General features: G+C 38.1%; 1 protein-coding gene across 2 annotated transcripts; it reads right to left on the reverse strand.

Annotated features, from left to right (window-relative positions):
- Nucleotides 1–2,477: 2,477 nt before the first annotated feature.
- On the reverse strand, nt 2,478–8,603 carry LOC144008902 (uncharacterized). 2 transcript variants are annotated; one of them, XM_077508266.1, is made up of 4 exons: nt 8,551–8,603; nt 7,582–7,748; nt 3,609–3,682; nt 2,478–3,092 (listed from the first exon to the last, which is right to left on the reverse strand). In XM_077508266.1, exons 2-4 carry the CDS (start codon nt 7,700–7,702, stop codon nt 2,892–2,894), a joined length of 396 nt encoding a protein of 131 aa, XP_077364392.1. In that variant the 5' UTR covers nt 7,703–7,748; nt 8,551–8,603; the 3' UTR covers nt 2,478–2,891. The 2 variants fall into 2 exon arrangements, with proteins under 2 accessions (XP_077364392.1, XP_077364391.1); XM_077508265.1 differs by lacking the exon at nt 8,551–8,603 and having other exon boundaries at nt 7,582–8,494.
- Between the last annotated feature and the right edge of the window lie 15,869 nt (nt 8,604–24,472).

Raw genomic sequence — 24,472 nt, forward strand, 5'->3', positions numbered from 1 at the left:
CTGACAACTACAAGTGAGGACAAAGCAGTCAGATGACAAGGGCGTACTAGTTAAAAAAAATAAAAATAAATAAATCATCTCCCTTGTAATGTGTAGACAACACCCCCACCCCGCCACTGTTATTGCCACTTTAGCCCAACTCGTATGCAGTCAATACTTACTAGTTAACTCCTCTGCTGCATCTGTATGCTACTAGTACTAGATTTGTTCTACTAGTGGATACAAGTGTGTCATGTACATGGACCTTAAGCTGGACACAAAAGATATTGAATAAACACTCAAACAGCTTTATGGAATGCCTACCTAATAAGGGGACAGACAACACATAGCACTCAAGAAGAGTATGTTTATGCACCATGCACTAGACTGCATAAACTAATGGACTTTTCCCGTGCTCACTAGAAGTAAACAGTGTGTGCGCGCGTGCACGTGACAATGCACTACCCAGACCCACTTGCAGCTACTTGTCAGTGTAAACATAGAAGCTTCTGCGGACATTGTGTTTCCCCAGTTTTAGATTTGCGAATACAATCGCAATAATTTTTAGGTTTGACAAAAAAAAAAAGAAAATCTGTTTCTGTTATTGTACTATGAAAGAGAAAATACATCTGGATGTCGTCAGCATATGACTGACATAAAATAGCTTCAAATTCTCTGGTGACATCTCTAAAAGGAACTATTTACAGTGAAAAATAATGGTTTCTAAGACTGACCCTTGAGGAAAGCGGCATGAACAGCCATTCCAAAAATGTTCAAGTCTGTGAATGTTTGGTTAGTCTGAAGGCTGTGCAAGAACTTGAATGATCACCTTCCTGGAACTGTGTACATATCCTTTCAAAAATGCAGCTGTTCATTATTATTTTGTATTATTTGGAGATGGTGGCAGATGAAAGGCAGGACACTTAGCCAGAGGATTACATTCAGTATATTCATGTTACATGTTCATTTTTCCTGAAAATCCCATATGGGAATAACCACATATATTTAGGTGCAGACATATTTGGTTTATGAGTTTTTCAGATGTTGTGTATGTAAATCCCAAGAGGATAATAATAACAATAATAATAACAATAATAATAACAATCAAGATGGGCTCATTAATTGGTCCTGCCAAAAATAATCTTTCATTAATTTGGAGTCAGGCCCTAAAGAAATATTGAAACAATAGAAGCATGCAATTTACCAAATGACCAAGTACATTTAGTATAACTTCACCCAGATTTATTGGACTTATTGAAATTATTGTGGGGTTCGTGGGTTCACAAACCTTCAGTTTTCAGCCAACCTCACATGAAAGGCAAGTGACAGAATAATAAATTACCCCATTTTTCATGATTTGTACAGAACTTGCTTAATACATTGGGGTTACGTCTTGGTAATGCGTGACTTGGCTGAAATCATTGTTATGCAAAAGAATGAATAAGTGTGTATTTTGAAAAAATAAATAAATAAATAAAGGACCAACCTCAACAATGGCTTAAGTGAAGAAAAGTACATAGGGAACGAGCTCTGTTGTGAATAGCGATTCCACAAGATGGCGGCAAAGCTATACTTTTATTGCTGTAGCATGCGCACAAAACAGTAAATGCTAAGTGCATACTGTCAAACAGGATCGTCATTTGCACGTGACGTCACTTCCGCTATTCTCTATTGTTCAGTTCATTCATCCATCCATTTTCTATTTTGCTTTTTTCCACCCCAAACCTTAGAAGAGGCAGACACGCTAACCACCTACCTTGCTAGCTAATTTCTGCTCAGTTCAATTCACTTCAAGCAAAAATGTTAAATTTATGTTTGGCACATTTGATTATGTATTCTGGCAGCTTTGTTTCCTGTTCCTTTCTAAAATGTTTTGTTCCTTGGCTGCCGTCATGTGTTCCCACCTGTTCTTTGTTATATTGCTTGTAATGCATTTACTCGCCATCATCTGTCAAGTAAATAAATCTTTTTCCAGTGTTGTCATTGTAGAGAGAAATGTTAGTGATTCCTAACCAGGGTGCGCCACGACTCATGAGTGATCTTCACAAGTGTCACTATCGCAGGATGTTATCCAATATCAATTTGTCAAAAAAAAAAAAAAAAAGAATATATAGGCCTACCTTGCTTTATCTATCGTTGCCAGTGTCGTATAGTGACAGGCAGGACAAATTGAGATACAATAAACGTGCAACAGATGAAGTCATGGCTACCTGCGAGTATACCGTCCGTATCAACTTTTCCTTCAATTAAACAGACTCAAATTTCACGCAGGATTTGGCTCAATGTCAGCAATACATTTTGTTCTTCAGCAACAGAGAAAAAATGCACAACACAGTATCTTTTTTTTTTCCATAACTATTTAAATCCCTTAAACATACAATCTCAGCAGTTTCACCCATAGATTCTACGGAAAATACGTCATTTTTGGGTGTCCTATTGCTTTGGAAGCCCCCTGTACGCTGTATACACACAAACACAAAAGCTGCAGTGACAGTGTATTCACTGTTTCAAAAATAGATCATACATTTAATATTGCTTGAAAGGAAACAATAAAATTACATAATAAACACTATGGTCGATATCTGCATTAGCAAGATAACAAACAGTTGTGTCGCCAGAGAATTGGAGTCCACTTAAATACTGAGTCAAAGGCCCTTAGAATCATCATCACTTTTCTCTCCTTTATGTCACCTCTGTATAGAATATCTGAAAATGATGGACATTAAACAAAAGTACAAAAAAATATGGATAGTAGTATAATAGCATTTTTGTTCAATTCCCCCTCCCTCACAGTTAATGAATTTGAGTGATGAAATGTCTGCATTAACACAACAGTGGCATATCTAATCATTGCCAAGTTGTGTCTGCATATGTCTGATTTTGGTATATCTATATACAGTATACACATTATTTTATGTATGTTTGGTACATTGCGTATTTATCCTTCTGCAGAAGCATATGGCTTTGAAGAAGTGACAGTGGCATGTGGAACACGGCTCACAGCAGCCCTGATGGGGCAGACAGCTTTGTCCCAGCTGGGAACATGTGGCGGAAGCGGGTTTTGGTGCTGCCTTGGCAGGGGAATCCTTCGAAACAGGCGCCCCTTTAAGCCTCTGAGGGATCAACGGAAAAGAAAAACAACCATTGGTGAAAAGTAGGCATCAACAATTAACTTTTAGACAGTCAAAAATATGAGCCCTCATTTTGTATAGCACAGGTGTCAAACTCAAGGCCCTGGGGCAATATTTGACCCACCACAGCCAATCATGTGCGTTTACTTAGTATTTCTTGCTAAAATATGTACAAATCTTACTTTTTATTAGCTTATATTTTGTGTTCAAACCTCCTCTTAAAATAAATAGAACAATAGTCAAACAGGATTTTGAAAGTATTTTAAAGATTTTTAAGTCCCAACAACCCTTTGCGGGAAACTGCTAATACAGTAGCCTGCTATAAACTACTAATATGCTATACTATTATAGTACTGTAGATTTTTCAAAATATTAACAAATTGGAGGTCAACCAGCAACTAGGAATGGATAAAAATAATAATAAAATAATGGTGGCGATGATAATAATAATAATAATAATAATAATAATAATAATAATAATAATGAATCCAAACTTGCCATCATGAGAAGCTTCTGCTGTTCATACTGCCCTCTTCTTGCAAACAGTGTTCTATATCTGTTTGGGATATTGCCTAATGAGAGAAAAACAAAATGGTGAATTTGTCTAATTCCTTGGAGATCCTGTATCGACAAATACACATTAATCAATTCAAAATTAAACTTTAGTTATGTAAACCTATGTGCACAACTGTATGTTACAATAGGGGGGGCAACAAAATAAAAATGTAACAAAGATAAGTCATCTCTTAGATGAATTCATGACTCACTAAATCACTACACATAGTTCCTGAACATGAGTGTGAATGTGAATGGTTGTTTTTCAGCCACATTTCACTAATTCACCCGTTTCCCCCACCCCGTGAGCCTTTTTCCCAGCTATTAACCGAAAAACTGCCCTTACAATTTTGTGCTCTTCCTGAAATGCCCCACAGTGAGCGCAGTTCATGTCTGTTAGTTACTACAAAATTAAACTATTTACAAAAATAAATCTGATATTGTTTCTTGTGATACAACTTAATTTAACGCTTCGTCCCTCGTGGTGTCCTTTTTGGCTCCAGCCATGCTTTCATTCCAGTCAATTCCTTCTGAGCTCACTAGAGGGCCTCATTGGGATTACAGTATAAAAGCTCACTACCTTGGAGAGGTCAAACATGACACAAGGTTAATTGATTCTAACGACAATGTCTGTCAAAACAAGAGCAACCAAACTTTAACCAGTGCAAAACTGTTAACAATTGTGTTAGATGTGTTCAGGCACAAATCTAACACTGGCCACTCCCCTGTGTGCATACGTGTTTGCATGGTTACTAAAACTACTACCGATTTCCAGAAAGCTTTGTGGAGGAGCTGTGCATGAAATTTCCTGTATCTGCACCAAAATGTAATTTGTTTTCATATTGCACGCCTCATCAATGTTATGCATGTCATCCGGCGCCTGCTTTTTATCAAGTAACTACAACTATCAAATTATCTTTTTGGAATTACAGTGTGCACTTATTGTTCAAGGGTTACCTCCCATTTGACCCTAAATGAGCTCGCCACATTATAACCACAAGCAGAAGAAGCCTAGCTCTTCACCATTGAATGGATTTTCTGCAGCATGTACTGCATAAAACCACATCGTTCAACTTTTCACGTCTGATCAGATTTTAGAACAGCTCTCTCCAATCATGACCATTTGCACGTGTCAAATGAAACAAATCATATCGCGACTACGGTGCCTTCATAATTCCACGGTTACAATTGATCTGTTGTGTCGACTGAGTGATTGATGTGTACAGATAAGGAGTGCATGGTGATTGTAAACCAGGGGTGTCCAAACTTTTTCATTTGAGGGCCACAACAGAAAATCAGAAGGACGCAAGGGCCACATCATGTTATGAAGACAAATTGTGTTTAGTCCTAAAAATTTTACAAATAATTTATTTGTGCTTTTGCATATTTAGGAAAATGCTACAGTATATAAACGAATTAATTTGTAACATGGCAGTAGGATTATTATAGTTTTGGAATTTTTCATTTTAGTTTTTATTTTGAGTTTATTTATTTATTTATTTATTTATTTAGTTTTAATTAATTTTGAGGGTGGTTCTGTTTTAGTTCTTTAATAAATGCTTAGTTTTAGTTTAGTTAGTTTCAGTATTAGTTTTAGTTTTTTTATGTGTATTACTTGTGCAGAATATTTAAAACACACCATGGGCATGACATCATTTTTCTGATTTATATAAAACATAAATCTACTAAAAATCCCATTTAAAATCATTCCCAAAGGCTCATGCATTAAATTAAGTACCAAAGACTAAAACGAAGGACATTTTTGCTATAATAATAGTTTTATTTTAGCTAGCTGTGTAAACATAAAATGTAGTTTGAGTAAGTTTTCTTTTTTGAAAAACATCTTTTTTTATTTCATTTCGTTAACGGAAATGTTTTTTTAATTTTAGTTTTTTCGTTAGTTTTAGTTAACTAAAATAACATTTAATAGCACCTGTGTTTTTCGACACCTTCCCTTCTTACTTTGACCATCTCCAAACATTTTTGGTTTTATTTTATTTGAACTGAGTCAAATGCCATTTGTAGCATATTTCGCGGGCCACTAAAAAATGGCCCCCGGGCCGTAGTTTGGACACTTCTGTTGTAAACCCTTTTAAATTGACATCCTCCAGTTCAAGCAAGTCAATTCGAGAGCACGGACAAACAAAGCATTCACGCTGACATTGATACCTAAGGACAAATTGCCTCATTAATTACTCGAACTGTAACATGCATGTTTTGGCAATGTGAGAGTAAACCAAAGTACATGGTGAAAACATGCAAACTCCACATGGGAATGCTAGATTCGAACCCCCATCCTCAGAACTGTAATTTAAACAGTAAAACCAACACAGCATGCTGGAACGGCAGTACAAAGGATTTGCGATCAGTAAAATATCTTCATAGGAAAAATTAAATCACCTTTCGCAATGGATGTTGGCAAAAATAAGCTTCATTTAAACCCATACCAGCTGTACAGCACCTTGATTTATAACCTTCCATTAAAATCTTCACTGCAAAGCTTCAGTAAAATGTTTATTGCGGAAGGCTGTGTTAACATGCATTAGTTTAATGATAGTGAAGCCAATAAAATTGTTGTGTTGACGCCAAACCTCACACATGCCGTTAATGCACAAGTCAATTTTTTTACCGATAAAATTATAAACTTCAAACAGTCTGACATTGCACAGATCATTCAAAAAGCATATGCGAACATCTGCTCTACAGTCAAAATGAAGCCTATGGATGGACAATAATCCTTTATCGTGTCAGGTAAAGATTTTACACACGTGCAAATAGTCATAAGTGCATTGAAGTGAACTCTTCTGCCATCAGTTATGTTGCTGGAGCAGAAAAAAAACTGTTCTGGAATTAAAATGCATACAGATTTACTATTCTTTGTGTCCAAGCAGCTCAACAGGACTAGTTAATATAAAATTGAAATCTGTCCTTTAAATGAAAATTAGGTTCCCTTGTTAAAGATTACATTTTGTTGATACTGTACTTGAATTAGAAAAGCGAAATGCCACAATATCATAATATAGGAACATCAAGTGAGTGTGAGGCTGAGTGTTAGTTACTCATATTTTACTACAACCAGATATTAAGGAGTAGACTTTACACCAATCTGATTGGCTGGATCGGGATTGGGCAATATTTTGCATGTATTTATTTATGCAAAATCTGTCATTACACCCTCAGTTTCATACCTAAAACATAAAAAAAACAAAACTTTTTCCACATAGTAGCAACAATACGTTATATTCAGTGTTTATCAGCCTTTTTTTTTTTTTTTTTTTTAAATACCCCCCCCCCCCATACATTTCAATTATATGTGGGTCTTTTCTCTTTGTGCGCATTTTATTCATGGAACCAAATCTCAAATTTGTATCTTTGAACTACATTTCAGTACAATACCTTTGCTACTTTTGTTACTTAATATTTTCAGCTACTTTTATTGACTTCATTGAGTTTAGGTGCTAATCTGCTACATTTGATCCGGGCTACATAATTACGCCATTGCAAATAAAATCCACAATCGTAAACACATTGTAAAATTGTGTTTTATACTGCATGTGATTTTGGTTTCAATGTTGTCATCTTCTTTTTGTTAGTTGCTACTCCAGGTCATTGGTGGGGTAACTTTCCTATCCGACATCCGTTTAGTTTTACAAAGAACTTCAAGGGCCACATTAAGGATGTACTGTATGTAAAAATTTACATGATAAGAAATTATGGGTAAAATATTTAACAGCTCTTTCGAGATTTTTGTTAATTGCAGGACGACCAGTTAAATGCCCAAGATTCCCCATTCCTGCTTGAGAAAACCGTTTAATTCTTAGCTTCACTTGGTTTACTTATATTAATGACACTAAACTCGATCAAGTGAAGGAAAACATTTAAAAAAAAAACCATCTGGCTTGTGGCGCCATCTCACCTGCCCTCCTGGAGATCTTTGTGAAATCGTTGCTGCCACTTTGGAGATCATTGCTGGTGAGAAGTCCTCCGCTGACAAAGGCCAGATGAAGCACACATAAACACAACACTGACAGCTTCATCCTGAATGCAACCAGCTTCCTTCGCTCTTGTTGTCACAAGGTACCACTTGAGAGGATAAAAAAAAAAAAAGAAGAAGCAAAAGCCACAAGGGTATCCTGGCCTGCTTGCCAGAGGTTCAGTCTTGCTTTGTCTGTGTGTCTTCATGCACTCTCACTTATTTGAGAAGCAGTGCACCCGCCCCTTTGTCTTCACGCTTCTTAACCGCGTTTGGTATCATTCCGTTGTGACCCTCCAACACTTTCAACTTTTAACTCTACACATGACAAAATTGTTGGTACCTTTCTGTCTAATGATATAACACTCTACAAAGGTAATTGAATAAATTGAAATTGATGACATTAAAAAAAAATTGACAATAACTTGACCAAAAAAATAAAGCCAAGTAGAGAGTTGCCTCGGGAGAACAGAAAGAAAATTATAGACAACCATCAACAAACAGATTGATGTTCCTATGATATATTTGGACGTCTAATGTCCACAGGAGAGCAACAATGACAAATTGACGAAACAGCCAATACGAATGGTAACGGGCCAGAATAACCTCCAAAGAGTAGTTAAAGGTGAACTCCAAGTCCAATGCACAGCAGTGTTAGATTGCACTATCAATCATATTTTATGCCAAAATCCACTCCACTGGAGATGACCAATGGGGACACCACTGTTAAAAATCAAATAATAATAATAATAAAAAAAAAAAAAAAAAAAAAAGTCAGGACCATAATTTGCTACAGTGCGTATTGCCAAGCCACAAAGCTTCTGGGAAATTTGGACAAATGAGACTTTCTTGGCAAGTCTATCATTACAGACGCCAAAACGAAGCAAATGAAGGAAAGAACATTGTTCTTACTGTGAGGCTCGATTATGTCCTTGGGGATGCGCACATGGGCTGTCTTCACTCTGCGTAAGGTAAAAATGAAATCATGACCATCAATGCATCCTGGGGAGAAATATGTTGCCGAGCGTTAGAAAGTGTGGTCTTGGGTCATCCAACATGATCATGAAGAGCAAAATATTGGACTATTCTTTCGTGGCTTTCCACGAAGCCCTGATTCAAACTCTATTGAAGGAGCTGAAACATACCATCTGGAGAAGATGCCCGTCAAACGTGGGAAAAATTAGGATCACAACTCGTGGGCCAGAATACATGATGACAGGAGCTTAAGTCTTAGTGACACTTAGAGGAGTGGTTTGATTGCAGTGGTTGCCTGAAAGGGTTGTGCAACAAAACATTGAGTTATGGGTATCAATTTTGTCCAGGCCTGTTTCATAGTTTGTTGATTCTTTTGAAACCGAAATTCAAATGCAACATCTGATTTGGATTGGTTAATTTTGAGTCATGTTTTTATTATTATTATTGATTACTACTTTTGTCAGCTTCAAGTTATTGAAATGACAATAGTGGGGTTTTCCTTTCATTAAACAAAGGGTAGCAACAATTTGGTCCACGTGTAACAGCTTCCAATAAATGATATTGTATGTCTAGAAGAGGAGAAAAATGACTTTAGATTTTTTTCCTTCCTCATTCAGTATGCGTGTGTGTGTTGTGGTTGTATACTTAAGACTGCCATCATGCGTCTTCTTGTGGTCTCAAAATAATGTTTCCTGGTAAGAACACCAGGGGTTGCATATTGTCCACTGCAGCAAGGTAGCATACATACGCGAGTAAGTTCAAATCAAATATACTCGCAAATAAGTAAATAATTTACACTGTTCAAATTTCAACCAGCTGCAAAAATTGACGCCTCCCGGGGTATATATATCGTCTGATTCCACATTACTTACAGTATTTGCACAATTTAACGTTTAATATCAACTTTTCCCCCATTCATTTTCAATGGGACAGACAGGTAACTTTTTCTAAGTATGATTTTCCATGCCCACTTCCATACATATAACTTACCGTCATTACCAGGTGTTTGATACTGCTTGGTGGTACAGTTGGTAAAGTTCATTGTCCAGTAACCAGGAGGTCATAATTTCATAATTTATCTCTCAATTTACTTCATAAGCATTTCACATCCATTCAAACTCTTAGCATTCAGCTTGCAGCATTCCCACGCAATTTCTCCAGAAATTGCACTTAGTCTAGTTTTCAAACATATTAGTATAATGTGGGCCAGATGGTTACAATAAGCATTTTATTCACCTGCGAATGCGCAATTAATACCCTGTTGCAACGTATTTGCGAGTATACGTTTGAACGTATTCAAATACGTACTAGCTTACAGTACAACCCGTTTGTTTTCTGAATGGGTTTGGTCAGTCTATTTGAGTGAATTTATTTTAGACGAGACATTTTAAATGGTTGTGAGAGCTGTCTTAGCGTACTACCAAATTTGCACATTTAAACGGTCATGGGTGAATCTCGAAATAGGATATTTTTGGCCAAGACTGACCCGAAAGAGTACTATGTGTACTATGTATGAAAGGAGACATTTGTGCAATTTTCCCCCCCAATTTTAAACAGTTCCCAGGTGCTCTTCGACATCATCATCAATCATCAATAAGTCTTTTCACCGTTGCTCTGATGTTTTTTGTTCTGCCGATCGTCGCCAGGCAGCGGTTTGTCTCCATTTGCTTCTCTTGTCTTGAGGATTCCAATTTGGTGGTTGTCTGTTGACACTGTCAAGGTGATTTGCCAAGCGTGTGGCCAATCCAAACCCATTTGCGGTGCAACATTTGAACTGCCCCTACACTCTTTTGTCCTGCCCTTTCCCACGGTTCTTTGTTTGTTGATGAGTATCGATCACAAAAATTTGTCGAGAAAAGCAATCCATGTGTTTATGCTGGTTTGATTTTCTGTCTTAGCCGATGGCGAGTACGGATTACATTACAATGACTAGGCGCAGGGTGTTGGGTAGCTACACTCTGAGCCCTGAATCAGAAAAAAATTGCCACAGGTGAGCATCAACAACAGAGCATGGATTCAATTACACTTATCAATTGATGTGCAGATCACCAACACAAATCGCCACCCACAAATATGGCGCCACACTCACCATGTCATCAAGTAAAGGTTAACGCTGTTAACTAAGCAAATGCTAATCCGTGAATCCAACAACTCAATAATAGCTTCAGCTTTCATTTCCATCATGTTTCAGGCCGACCATTTGATCAGTAGAGAAACTTGGTGTGGGGGTGGGTACATGCTATTAAACGAGGTTTAAGATGCTTCCCCGCCCTGACATCAAAGAAGTACTCATTATTAGATTGATATGTTCAATGCCTCTATGAGCCCATAGCTATCAGGTAATAACTGCAATTACAGGTTCAAATTCACCGACATGTCACATTCCTAACCATATGTTTACGTACGTGTGCCTTATTTTCTCGTCTGCGTTGATCTGTATATAATTTCAGGATTTAGGCACTCCCTGGTATTTGCTTTGTATTCCCTCACACAGGTACTGTGCATACAGTATCCTGTAAAAAGCCATCAACCACTGAGTATAATAAATAAGCTTGACATTACAAAAGAGAAATGTTCTTCTTAAGTATTCACTTCTACAGGGCGGCAGGAGATTTTTTTTTTTCTTTAAGATTTTATTATACAACATAATAGAACCTTTAAAGTTCAATTCACTTGAGGTTGCACAATTCAGAACTCGAATGCCAGAAACTTACGCCCCTGAAGTCACATGAAATGTCAGCAAAACTCACAAGGTCTCAGTGCAGTCAAATGCCCAAATGATGAATTTTTGCTATGTGTTTGATATTTTTTGTGTATTAAAAAAAATGCCATGTTTTCATTGCACAACATAAGCGGACAAACAACAACAACGGAGAAGAACAAGGGTCTCCTGTATTTACTTCTCGGCATGCGGCCTTGGCGGCAGTCAATATTATTGACTCAGACTGATTGTGTTTATTTCCATCATTTGTAATTCGGGATCGGCACACTTGAAATCTCGGCACACTACAATATTTAGCTTGATTGTGATGAAATTTACATAAAGTAATGCCGCCCCCACAAAGAGTTTCTCTAACCATGCGGCTGCAGCAGCTGGAGAAAGATTTGCCATTTTCAAGTGATGGCTGGATTCTGAATGACTGCATACAGATGCACTCGTAAATCAATCCGTTTTAAATCGTCAACTTAATGTTCATGTCTCTTTTAGAAAGAGTTGATAACTTTTTGTGTAAAAATTCATGTGATGTGAAATAAATCACCTTCATTTTATGTGCCAAATAAGTTTTTTTTTTACTTACCGAACAACATTAACTGTGGTTAACATGTTATACTTGTTCCACAGTTCAGAATGTCAAAAAGTTTATTAAAACATTGTCTGTACCGTAATGACTTCATTATGGGTATTTTCACAGGTGTTGTTTACCTTCCACGCAGAGCGACTTTTATTGCAAAAGAACTCATTTGTTGCCACATACTATTCATTAATGAGTTTAAAGAAAAGGGCATCTTGATTTACTAGTAAAGCTAATTATTCATTCCCTTTTCAAACATAAGAGCAACCATGGAGTGTTCCAAAATAGTAAAGAATCAGCACTTTCCTTTATGTGACCAACAAATTACGTTTCAAATGTCATGGTTTTGAACAAAAATTGAAAACATACTTTGTACCATGTTTTGTACTACGTACCATGCAAAAGGCTATAAAACCTAAAATGTGCAATTAATGAGATGGTTTTAAGAAATGTTCTGCATGCAGAAAAACAACTTAATCGTTTATTGTGCTTTAAACTGAATTTGTAATTGTATCGGAAAAGTGCAAGAGGCATTTTCTGAACCGTGCAGGTGCTGCTTATTGTAAGCGACATTTGTGGGACATTTACTTATTCAGATTCAGGTTACTGTATTAATCGCTAAAGGGGCAATTGCTTCAGTCACAACCCACATTTTAAACACATTTGAAATTGTGCCCTGTAGTCAAGTCCTTTTTCAAATTAGAGTAAATGTTAACAAGCTAACATACAGCAAGATAGCAACCTAAGTAGAAAATGTGCTAAATCTTTTGCTGTAGGTATTTCCTTAAAATGAAAAGGGTAGGTTTGAGCACTTTTTCCCCAAGACATCAGAGGGAACTAAAAATCGGAGTCATGGAGAATTTACAAAAGATTGATGTCAACGTATTCACAAGCATGGGCAAGCTCTGCAAATATACACTACAGGACAATTCATGCACAATGTCAGTTTTGGGTTTTCGTATCTTTTTAGGGGATAGCAGGAAGGGGGCTGCTGCGGACAACTGTTGCATATTATATGCGCTTGTGCTCATGCCAGAGATGAGAAAGACTGAGTGAAGAGTGGAAGGGATACAACACTGTTGCTTCTGGTCAGGATGTCACAGGCATTGGTTTCGGGTTCAAATGTCATTTCTGGCAGTTTGTGTGTAGGTTCTCCTGGTGCTTGTGGATTTTTATTTTTCAATCAACTTTCAATGCTAGGTTAATTGACGCCTATATACTGTATATCTGTATAAACATGTTTAAACCATAGATTTCACTTCAAATACATTTTAACTGATCATACTTTACTTTTTAAAGTACTCCTGAGCGCTTTTTATCAATCTATTGACGTGAATAAATGGGAGACTATTATATACACATCACTGAAAAAGCCTCACTTGCACGGTTCTCAAAATAAGCAGAAACGAGCTTGCGTCAAGTTTTGTCAATTCCAGTTGAACATGACTGTAAAACGGACACAAAAAACAAAAGGCAATTAAACAATTTACTATTACACAAAACAAAAGCATATAATAATGTAAGTCGAACACACCATTGAGGCTAATTCACTTTTTAAAGGGGTGCTCAATTCATTATTTTCACCGATTAGACTTTTTTTCCAATTGATTTATCCAGTTTACAAGTCAAATTACTGCTTTTGAAAATAGTTGTAAAATGACTGTGGCCTCAGGAATCAGAAAAAAAAAATTGGCACCTTAACAAGGTCAGAGGATTATAGGGCTGTAAAAAAACAAAACAAAGAAAACCTAGTTGTAATTCTTCACATTTCAACAGGAATTCTGTTTGTTCCAGTAAAGTCAAGAGTCATCATTGCAGTTATTGCATATATTACACAAGCATCACAGCAATTTATGTCGAAAGCAATTTTTCATATTGATCTTTTCAGCCAGAATACACACAGAGACACATTATGATTTACTACTTATATGTTCACCGAGTGCTAGCCAATAAATTCCCCTAATCTGACTATTTAAAATGAATCGCATTCCTATACCGGTTCGAAACTATCCGGGTGCAAAACACACCAATTTCCTGGAGAGGTTACTAAACTTTTTGTGTTGTAGCTTCAGGCCTCATCTAATGCAGATCTTCAAATATTTCATCCTTTATAAAGTGCTCTCATTAATAGTCTGCATAAAAACAAAAGAGAACATTCATTTAATTTGGGAGGTGAGACAGATTAAACAATTTGAACCATTACGTAATTTCTGTTGATGAAACAAACTAATTTCCATGTGAACATGTGGCCATAATGCTGTTCTTTCATATGGTCAAGATTCAATTAGCCTATACCTTACCTTAATCGTTTCACTTTAAACATCCAATGCATACCAAAGCTGGACAAACTGTTGCAAAAAAAAAAAAAAACTATTGCATTTTATTTATTTTACAAAATCACCGGAGGACATAAAAGAAAACATGATCATTAAATTCCCCGGCATCGCTTGATTGGTCAGTCTGAGCCAAAAGACATTTTGAGTACAATAATACTAAAATGAAATTTTAGAAATCCCCTTTCATGAGACAGACGAGAAATTTGAACCACAAATTAAGAGCATAACAACTGTTGTCATGTCAATTCTGTGGATGGGTTTGTGGAGGCATCATACTTTCAAAACTGGCGTTTAATTACAGCTTTGAATGTTTGTTTTCTTGTACTTTTGTTTTTTTCCCATGAATTTTGGAATTGGTCACCATTTGTTTTCCTTTTATCGAGGTCATATTTTAACAAACTCCTGCAGAATTTATCTGATCGCCTTGAAGCTTTGGATGTTTCATCTAACGATGTTTAAGAAGGGCAAACACTCTTAAAAGCTTTTTATTTCGTCGCACGCTTGTTGCAGTGGCGATGTGCCATTAGCAAAGAACAAGGATGCTGTTGTTGAGCTTATAAATCCAGGTGAAAACTTTTGAAACTGTGTATTACGCCTGGCAAAAACATTTGTATTTTAGAGGGTTATTATGCCGTTTCTTGGCTCAGGAGTGCCTCCTATACACATTTAACAAATGTTGGTTAATTTAATCTATATCCACAATAATTGGAAGGCACATATAAATGCCTAAAAAAAAAAAAAAAAAAAAAAAAAAATTTGTCTTTTATTGAGGTCACACATTTTTAAAACTCCACCCACAGAATTCATCCGATCGTCTTCAAACTTTGAGTGTTCCATCTAAAGATGTTTAAGACGAAAAGTTGTTGAAATCTTTTTATTTTTGTCGCAAGCTGTTGCTGTGTGCAAAGAAAAATTATGCTGTTTCTGAGGTTCTGAACCTAGAAGAATATTCACGAGACAGTCGTAAGGCCGGCAAAACATTTATATTTTAACGGTTCTTGTCCTACATGTCAGTACCCCAACGGGGCCCGAATTGCGAGGGAGCTTTATAGCTGCTTGCAGCTCTAGGTTTTTTTTTAATGTGTGTGTGTATTTTGGGGGGTTTGAACCTGTTTTGTTAAGTACAGCGATGTCTTCTCCTTCACTTTCTCAAATCTGTGAAAGACAATATTTTTGGAACTTCCAGTAAAATCCCGCAAACCTGGAGAGCTGTGCTATGGAGCACAAGTTTTCTGTTTGTTTCTGTTCCACATAAAATATTAATGTTATCGACCCAGATCGAAATACATCCTGACCAACTTGTGGTGTCAAGATTCAGCAACAAATGTGGATAATGTTTTTAGGATTCAAATCCCGAATGAGTTCGGCCCATTGTTTCACGAAGAATTATCCTTTTTATCCACCATAATCCAAAATTTCTGTGGTTTAAAAATGAGCAGCAGACATTACAACTCAATTCATGCTCTATTGTTGGAAATTATGGGATCAATTTTGTTAAGGACTAGAAAGGATGGAAAAATGTCCAAATTGTCAGCCATTTACATAAAAATGTTGTGGGTGTACCACACTAAAAGTCCTGTCAATCGTACCTAAACATGTGTCTCAATGCACAGTACCTTGCATAAACCACGACTCAGAGGTATCTAGATGCTCTTGTTGTGGATACTATTTAGTACTATAGTATAGGGAGGCCTGGCCCCAGACCTCAGCCTTAAGTGGGACATATGAAATGCACAATGAACAAAAATAGCTACTAACAAAAGCTAAAACGTACAAACACTTCAATACAGGGGGAAAATGGTTAAAATTCCACGGCAAACTAAGCTTTAGGCAAACAGGCATACCGTGGTTGCAACACACAAATGTCAGAAAATAATTGGAACCAATGTCTGTTGAATCAGTCCAAAGTTTAACACATCTTCCGCCTCAATATAGTTGTAGAAACTTGTACTGCTTGTTACACTTTACAAAAAAAACAAAACCAAAAAAACATTAAAGGACTACAGAATGTTTCACTTGAAACAATAAATCTCCAACTGGGAGGATGACAGCTTCTGTCTACGTAGATGTACCGATACTGGAAGAGCAACAAAGAAGGGACAAGAGAAAGGAAACCCCTGTTGTGAATCAGCCATGGGCTTGCTGCGAGACTGATGCTCACAATATGAGTCTTACATTACGTCTACGTGAAATAGCACCGAGCTATTTGTATGTGTGAATCAACAGGCAGATGTTTACATTATTTGTATTGTATGTGAATGAGCTAGATGTTGACAACAAAAAGAGATGCTTTCATGTCCCCTCTCTGGACCCATAATTGAAGCAGCCTGTTCCATTAGCGGGAGCCGGTTGCTTAAGAAACCGCAACATTGAGGACCTGAGGCGAAAGACGCTGTTTGCTGTCATGTTACTGATAGAAATCTGCCTTAAAAACCCCTGGGCATTATCTTATTTTGAAATGACTTGGTCAGAACCATCCAAAGCCCAAAACGGGTCACAATAACGCCTACGGGTTAAAAGAATGGCACCAGATACAACATCTCTGCAATTAAACACGAGTCTGCCAATTGATTTTGAGGCGATCATAAGTTTCCACACACACACAAAAGCAAGACATCAAGTAACGTTATTACTCGTGACATGGAAGCCCTTCAGGAGAGAAGTCTGGACTTCAATTAAGTAGATGTCAACTTTCCCTAAGGCCCTTTAGACGCTAAAAACATCTGGAAATGCATAACATACGTTCTTGGTTGCCTGTTGTGTTTATATTTAGGAGATCGAAGCTCATTGTACCCATACAGGAAAGACGAAAATGTCCCAAACAGAACTTCCTCTTACAGAGTAAGACGTCACCACATTTGAAATGCAGTGAAAAGTACATGAACACAAATTCAACATAAAAAAACAAAACAAAACAATGAATTAGTCAAAAAACCCACATACTTCTGAATTCACGTATATCTCAATGCAGTATAGAATTTTTCCTTAAAATTGCATGAAATTAATGGCAATTCTATACTTATAATTTGCAGTTCCTAACTGTAAAATAGCCACAAGAGGGCAAACAAGTACCAATACCTAATATTAACAATAGTTTTCAACATCTTTCTTCCGTACTTCCCCACATCCCTTTGTCGACATTTTTTTTTTTTTTTTGGGGGGGGGGGACATCATGCGCTCACCCCAGGCATCCACTGTCAGTACCCATTTGCAAACAACTCCGAGTTGTTGTTGGGTTTTTTTTTTTAGATGAGGCCATAACACAAATTCGTTCAAGTGTTAGGCAGGTAGAATTTAAGTTTTCTTGTATCTTTTCTTGTCACGGTTGGGAAATCATATGCGATCCATTTGCTCTGTTATAATCAGCCAGCTTTTTTGCTACTTTCTTAAAAGACTGTTATGGACCACAGTTTAATGGTAAATGTGGGACCTGCTGATCCATTAAAATGCCAAATTTAATTTTACAGTCATTACTGACTGATTTTTTTTTTGCCATGTTAATAAACTTGCATAAGCATGTGATGTGAGCCACAAAATGTATTATAGCAGTTTTACAGCCTCCAGAAGTATAATCCAAATGCATTTTCAAATTTTACTCCTGAACATTAAAAAAAAAGATATGTAAGAACAAGCTGACCTTCTGCTGAATGTTCTTTGGCAGCAAGCCTCAACAAATACAGAAGAAAGTTGTTAAAGTCTTTTCCTGAAGAGATTGCGTTCAATATAAAGTCTGGAATTGTCAAACCGGTCAAATAAAGGTTTTTGGCATGATTATTTGAAACAGAGAGTTCAGATGTGTGGATTACAATTACATGTACAGATATTGGCTGTAAAACACTGCCTAAATCCAATTTTTATGATATACAATACAGGCCAAAAATTTGGACACAAACATCTCATTCAATGTGTTGGCTTTATTCTCATTACTATTTACATCGTAGATTCCTACTGAAGGCATTAAAACTAAGAATGAACACGTGGAGTTATGTACTTAACAAAAAAATAGTGAAATAACTGAAAACATGTTTCCAATACTTCACCTTCTTTAAGTACATAACTCCACATGTTCATTCACAGTTTTGATGCCTTCAGTGAAAATCTACAATGTAAATGAAGATGTCTTGACTTGACGAAATAGTCGTGAAAGTAAAGAAAATGCATTGCATGAGAAGGTGTGTCCAAACTTTGGCATGTACTGTATACGATCGGACACTATTTCTTTAAATCTCATTTGTGATCAACAATGGGCTAAATTTGGAAAACACAGCTATGATAAGACTATTATTCGGAGACACTCGTATTATGCACTCTCATGTGGTTTAACAGGGGTACTCCGACTGTGATCCCTTCTCAAGGTTTATTCCCTTTTACAAATTGGGTTTTCTGGGTGTTTTTCCTTGTCTAGGTGGGGGGTTTAGATCAAGGGGTATGTTGATCTCTGAAAAATGTGGGCTTGTGACACCCTGTGAGACTCTATTCTGATTAAAGCCTATATAAACTTTACCTGACTTGACTGAGAGACATAGTTCTGGCCACAATTATCCGCGGCTTTTATCATTGACGATAATCTGTACAAATCGCAGTCCTTCTGGGAAAATGTTCTGTAGCATGTTTTTTTTTTTGGCAATGCGCACCATTGTTTTGTCTACAGCAATGAAACGAAGCCTATCAGGGGGAAATATCTACAGTTAATCATATTGCATTGCTGTTTTGATTCCTCAAGTTGTGGAGACATAAATTATCATGGGATTTTAGAGCAAATGTGTAAGAACAAGGTTTGGGTGTAAAACAGCGGACCATAAAAAACACAATTATGCAACTAAAGTGCACAAAAAGGGTTGAGAAGCAAAGAATTTGAGGGTCACGAGCTCAAGCCCATAAAAAGGTTGAAAAGGATTCAATTCGTCATGGGTGAAATATTTAGGCAAGCATTCAAGACCTAAAATAAATACAGAAGAATAAATGGTGAAAAACATTGCCTCACTAGTCAAAGAAATTTAGATGAGCTAGACCAGGTATCTTCACCACAGTCCAGGTTCGTAAGTCAAGGTCTCATCCGGACCCGTGGTAAACTGTGTAACGATTATCGGCCGGTTGTAACTTTTTGCAACCTCAGTTCCAAAGGAATTGAGCTCCTGTGGCCTGAACATGCCACTGTGGGGGGTGGGGAGCACAAGAACATCCCCCACAAACAGACAAATGCTCTGATTGACACGCGCACGCGCACACACACACAAATCAGGACTGTAAAAGCCTTCTTAGAAACTTGACTTTCTTATTTTGCAACAGAACAATGAATTATGAAATGTTATGTTTGCCATTTGTGAAATGTTGACTCCATGAAATGTCATGAAAATGTTCCATTGCAGTGGCAGATTCTCCACTAAACTTTCATGTGTATGCACGTTTTAACAGTGTAAGCTAGGTAACATTTCATTTGAGGTATTCAATTGTACGTGTTGCATTGATTGAATTCTGACCTTAGAATTTCAACAAACATGGGATCCAGATTCAATCTGATTAGTCTCTACCAAAACCTTCTCTAAGCTGGTAACTTTCCACTGTGGTCTCACCGGCCCCCCTGGTGTGGAGGCCGCCGCCTTCCCAATTTAAAAGCACACTCCCTGCGTGCTGCTCTCTCTCTTCCGCCTCTTCTCCGCTGCTCTTTGGCTCCCGCTTCTTCGCTGCTCCTTGGCTCCTTCCTGGTCTCCATCGGCGCGGCTGCCAGACAAAGGGCTAGCCCAGCTAGCTTAACCTCCAGCACACGGCAACGCACAGAAGCCATCGCGTGTAGCGACAGGCGCAGCGAAACACGCTGCTTTTGGTCCCTGCACAAGGCTCAAACGGATGGTGCCTTTCCAGGCACACTAGGCCTCAAACCAAAAAGGGCCCGTCCCAGCCAGCAGGTTGACCCCGTGACGCTCAGTTGGCCAGCCGGACGACCTGTCTCTCCCTCTCCTGAACTGAACCTTCTTCATCCCTTCTTCAAACGAGCTTGGCGAGTCTCCATCCAGGGTCCTGCTTCTCAGACCAACCCCATCTGTAAGTGCAACTTTGCAGGCCTTTGCCCTAGTACAAATTGGTGCAAACTAGGTTGATTGTGGGTCCCATGTTGGTTTTATTTAAGAAGTCTATCACCTTGGTTAAGACCGTTTCTCTTTTCTTCTCCTTTGATTATTTTTTTTATTATTTTAGTTCTCGTTTCATTTCCTATCATAGTAGTTAGTTTTGCTTCTTGAAATTCTAAGTAGATTATCCCACCTAGGTTACAGAATAAACGTGCACAAAACTCAACCCCTGGTTTACTGTGTGTGTGTTTCATCAATTTATAGTGACCTCTAAGCTGAACAAAGAACTCACAAAATTGTAGTAAGGGCACAACCTTCATTTTAATGACTGATTCAACGAGGTTCTCATCTGTTATCCTGATAAAATTATCAAAAAGAGATGTGGTGCTCCGCAGGCAAGCTCAACTTAATTTAAATATTAAGTTTGAGTCTCCTTCAATTAATGAGCCAATTGATTATTAATTTAATAATTAACAATTATTGATTTAATAATTAATTGGACCGATTTCCCTTACATAATGGTGCCCCTTTGGTGAGGCCAATTTATGTTACATATTTTGCGAAACACACACATGTAACAATCCAAAAACAGCTTAGTGCAGCGTGTTCTTCTGGGAAAATTTCAGCTCGTTTCCATAGCAACCTAACTACAACTTTATGCCAGAGCCAATCCGCTGTATAAAAGCAGTGTATTTGAAGCGCTAAATAACAGTCTAACGACTAGTTATTGAGAAGAGAATGAATTTGTCGACTATGTGAATGTTACACACACAAAAGTGGAAGAGTAACGATCACATTTTTTCTATTGCATGCAAAACTTTTTAGGCCTTGGAATGTTTTTTCTAACTCGTCACGAATTCTGATTGGGTTAAAAATATATTCCAAACCTCACGTGGCGCAATCAGCTTAGCTACCTGATTACGTTACAAGCCTTTAGGCTGAGGAAATAGTCTAGTGCACGAAATTCTGCATTCAGACCACCATTTGAGTCACAGCACACTTCTCAAGGTGTTAAGTTGACTCCCTTTTGTTGGTTAGCGTAAGGCACATGGTGCTAAAACTGCTAGCCTTTTGTGTAAAACACACGTGTTAAGATCCGCCATCTTTGGAGGCGTATCCTTAACTCAACTGGGATTCAGGTAACCACCCCTTGAAACCAGTCGACCAATAAACTAATTTGAGGGGCGGGCCCAACGGCCAGACTTCCAAGTCGCTCCTCATTTGGCTGTGGCCTCCAAGAGAGGATCACGTCTCACCACGTGACCCCCCACTGAGAGCCCAGTCTCTGCCAAATTGTAGCACTGAACAACTAGTTATACAGTTCGCTTAAATTGTTGAAATTAGATTTCCATCTGATTAACACTAAAGTGTACTGTTTGCTTAATACTCATATTGCTACACGGCCAGCTGCCAAACTACAGCTAGTATAGTTGATTCCTGCTTTCTAGCAACTAACGTGTGAAGAGGGACACATCGCAGCCCCCTCCCCCCCGTGAGCCTACTGTCTGCCTTCTTCAACATCGCATTCAAAGCACTTTATAATTTAAATAATTAAGTTACCGTGATTTGAAACTAATCGAGGGATTTAAATTACTACTGTACCGTCCTAATCTATGATTCTTACTGGATTTAAGACAATTTAACATCACGTGTCTTCGCCACTCTTAAACGTTACATTATAATATTTTTCCTACTCCTGTTTCACCAAGTGTTAACATTGAGTTTAGGGTTAATATTTTTGTACGTTTTGCACTTTTTAATCTTCATTAATTCCGTCGTGTTTAATGAATTAACACCGTCTTACAGGAAGTAGTAGTTTTCTCTTTCCCCTCGACGCGAGTCCTTAGTATCGCGATATAAACCCGTGGGAATTAAAACGTTTCCGTGGTTTCCGCTCCTTGATTTATTTAAATTATAATTATTAGTGTCTTCTTGATAATTCGGCGTCACTGCCGCGCATAACAACACGCGCGATTATCCGTAAGGAGTGAATTTAACGTGTTTGACAGATTGACAGCTGGCGACACACGCACGCGCAATTTCCGGTGACGTGCCACTCATTGACAAAGTTTACGTTAGCGGCGTCTTGCTAACAACTTTGCGTGCCAAGTGCTACGATTTTAAAACTTGTGCAAGGTATTTAAACACTCGTTTTAAGACACATTCTGTGTCACTTACGAGCGACGGAGTTGTTTTGTCTATGCGGTAAAGTCATAAAACTTTATTGATCGAACAAAAGTACGACTCTATACTACACACAGGAGCCTCGTTGCGTTTTAAACGCCGACGGCGTCCTCCTGTGGCTATTCACGGTACCGCAGTCGAGGAACTTTTGCTAACAAAATTAAAACGCTTGATAACTTTAATTATTGACTTACCAAAGAGTTTGTTGAAATAATTAACCACCATTTTCAAGTACTTAATTTTGTTTTAATTAAAAGCAACACTCAACCAGTAGTGTATAGCTTTTCTCGTTGTAGTAAAAGTGTTTACCCAATTTTTAGGCACTTTTGGAAACCTCTATTGAATTAAATGTAATTTTAATTTAATGTGACTGTCCTTAGTAGACTTTTGTTTCCTAAAACCTGTAACCTCAAATGTATGCTGTGGTTAATAGTAATTTCGCAGACTAAATTGCTTAACACAATACTTTGTTGAGGGTCCTCAATTATTTAATGCATTGCCATTTAAAATAATTGGTAACATATTTGGATACCATCCTTTAATCTGTGCCTTAATAATTTTGGTAAAACATTTTGAATCAAGTAATTGAGCCTAAAAAGCTAATCTTTAAGCATTTTCAGCATTGTCTAATTGGCTAACAATTAGTCCTTCCAAATTGAGTGAAGTGAGCTTACACATATCTTTGATATCATAACGCTACTTTTAACCATGGATGCTTTGCAAAATGCCCTTGCGACCGTGACTAACAATCTCATTCCAGGCTATGCCAACGCGACAGCCAGCGCTAGCGCAGAGATTCTTGACACCAACATTGCGCAACTCGTTTGCGACGCTCAACAAGGGTCGTTAACCCACGAAGATATGGCACAAATCCTCAGCCGACTAATGGTGAATTTAGTGGCTAGGTGGAAATTGAGTGACCATGAACTCGAACAAGTGAAAAGCGTTCTGACAGCAGAACAGCAAATTCACGCCCAAGTTAGCAGCAAGCTAACAGAGTTGGAAGCATGGTTGCATGAATCTGACCGCGTGAACTTGGGAAACCAAGTTACAAAATTGACACAGGAACTTAAAGTGAGTACACAAACTGCCCGCACGCATGAACAAAATTGGCATAATGCCACATCTGAAATTCGTGAGCTAAAAGAATGCATTGCAGAACTATCAAATCAGCACACTGAAGCCCATTGGATTGATCTCCAAACTGATCGTGAATTTGATAAGTACTTGCTAGCTCTCGCGAATGATGAAATTGCGGAATTAACTCAAAAGATTAGACTTTTGAAAAATGAACGCATTGAAGGAAAAAGGCAGACGTTTCGCTTGAAATCTCAGTTGATGGCAATGGAAGAAAAACTCCGGCGATTGCAGCATCCATCCTTCAACACTGGCCGGGATGACGAGTCATCCCAGGCTGAATCGAAATTGCAGCAAGTCCCACAAGGTAACAACAGGTGTCCATTGACACCGTCCCAAACCACTGCTTTGGAGGTCCCCGTTCAGGACCTGTCTCAGGTGAACTCTCCTTTGCATTTTGATCCACTTGTGGTGCACGCACCTGTTCCTTTTTCAGACGCTGCCACGTTGTCTGATGTGCTGCAGACTTCCTCTGCAAATCTTGGACCTGTTTCTCAGCCACCTGTGCCACTTCCGGTTCCCACTCGCTCCATGGCAAGCACTTCTCCAATTGCCGCTCAACACACACGGGGGCCCCCTCCCTCTGCAGTGTCACTGAGAGGAGCAAGCTCACCTGTCTCTGTGCTTCCACCAAGAAGCACACTTCTTGTTTCGGCACCCCCGCTAGGCGCCACGCCTTCTTGTGCGTCTCCAGTTGCTGCCAACCTTACTTCTCCTGCTCAACAAGCAGATGCTTCTTCACCTCATCATGTGGCGCAACCAGGCATGTCTACAAAAGAGTTAGACACGATTGCCAAGCACATTCAGAAATTTCAGCCAAAACAAGATTGCTCTGATAACA

The sequence above is a fragment of the Festucalex cinctus genome, chromosome 20 (assembly GCF_051991245.1).
Source record: "Festucalex cinctus isolate MCC-2025b chromosome 20, RoL_Fcin_1.0, whole genome shotgun sequence".
NCBI lineage: Eukaryota > Metazoa > Chordata > Actinopteri > Syngnathiformes > Syngnathidae > Festucalex > Festucalex cinctus.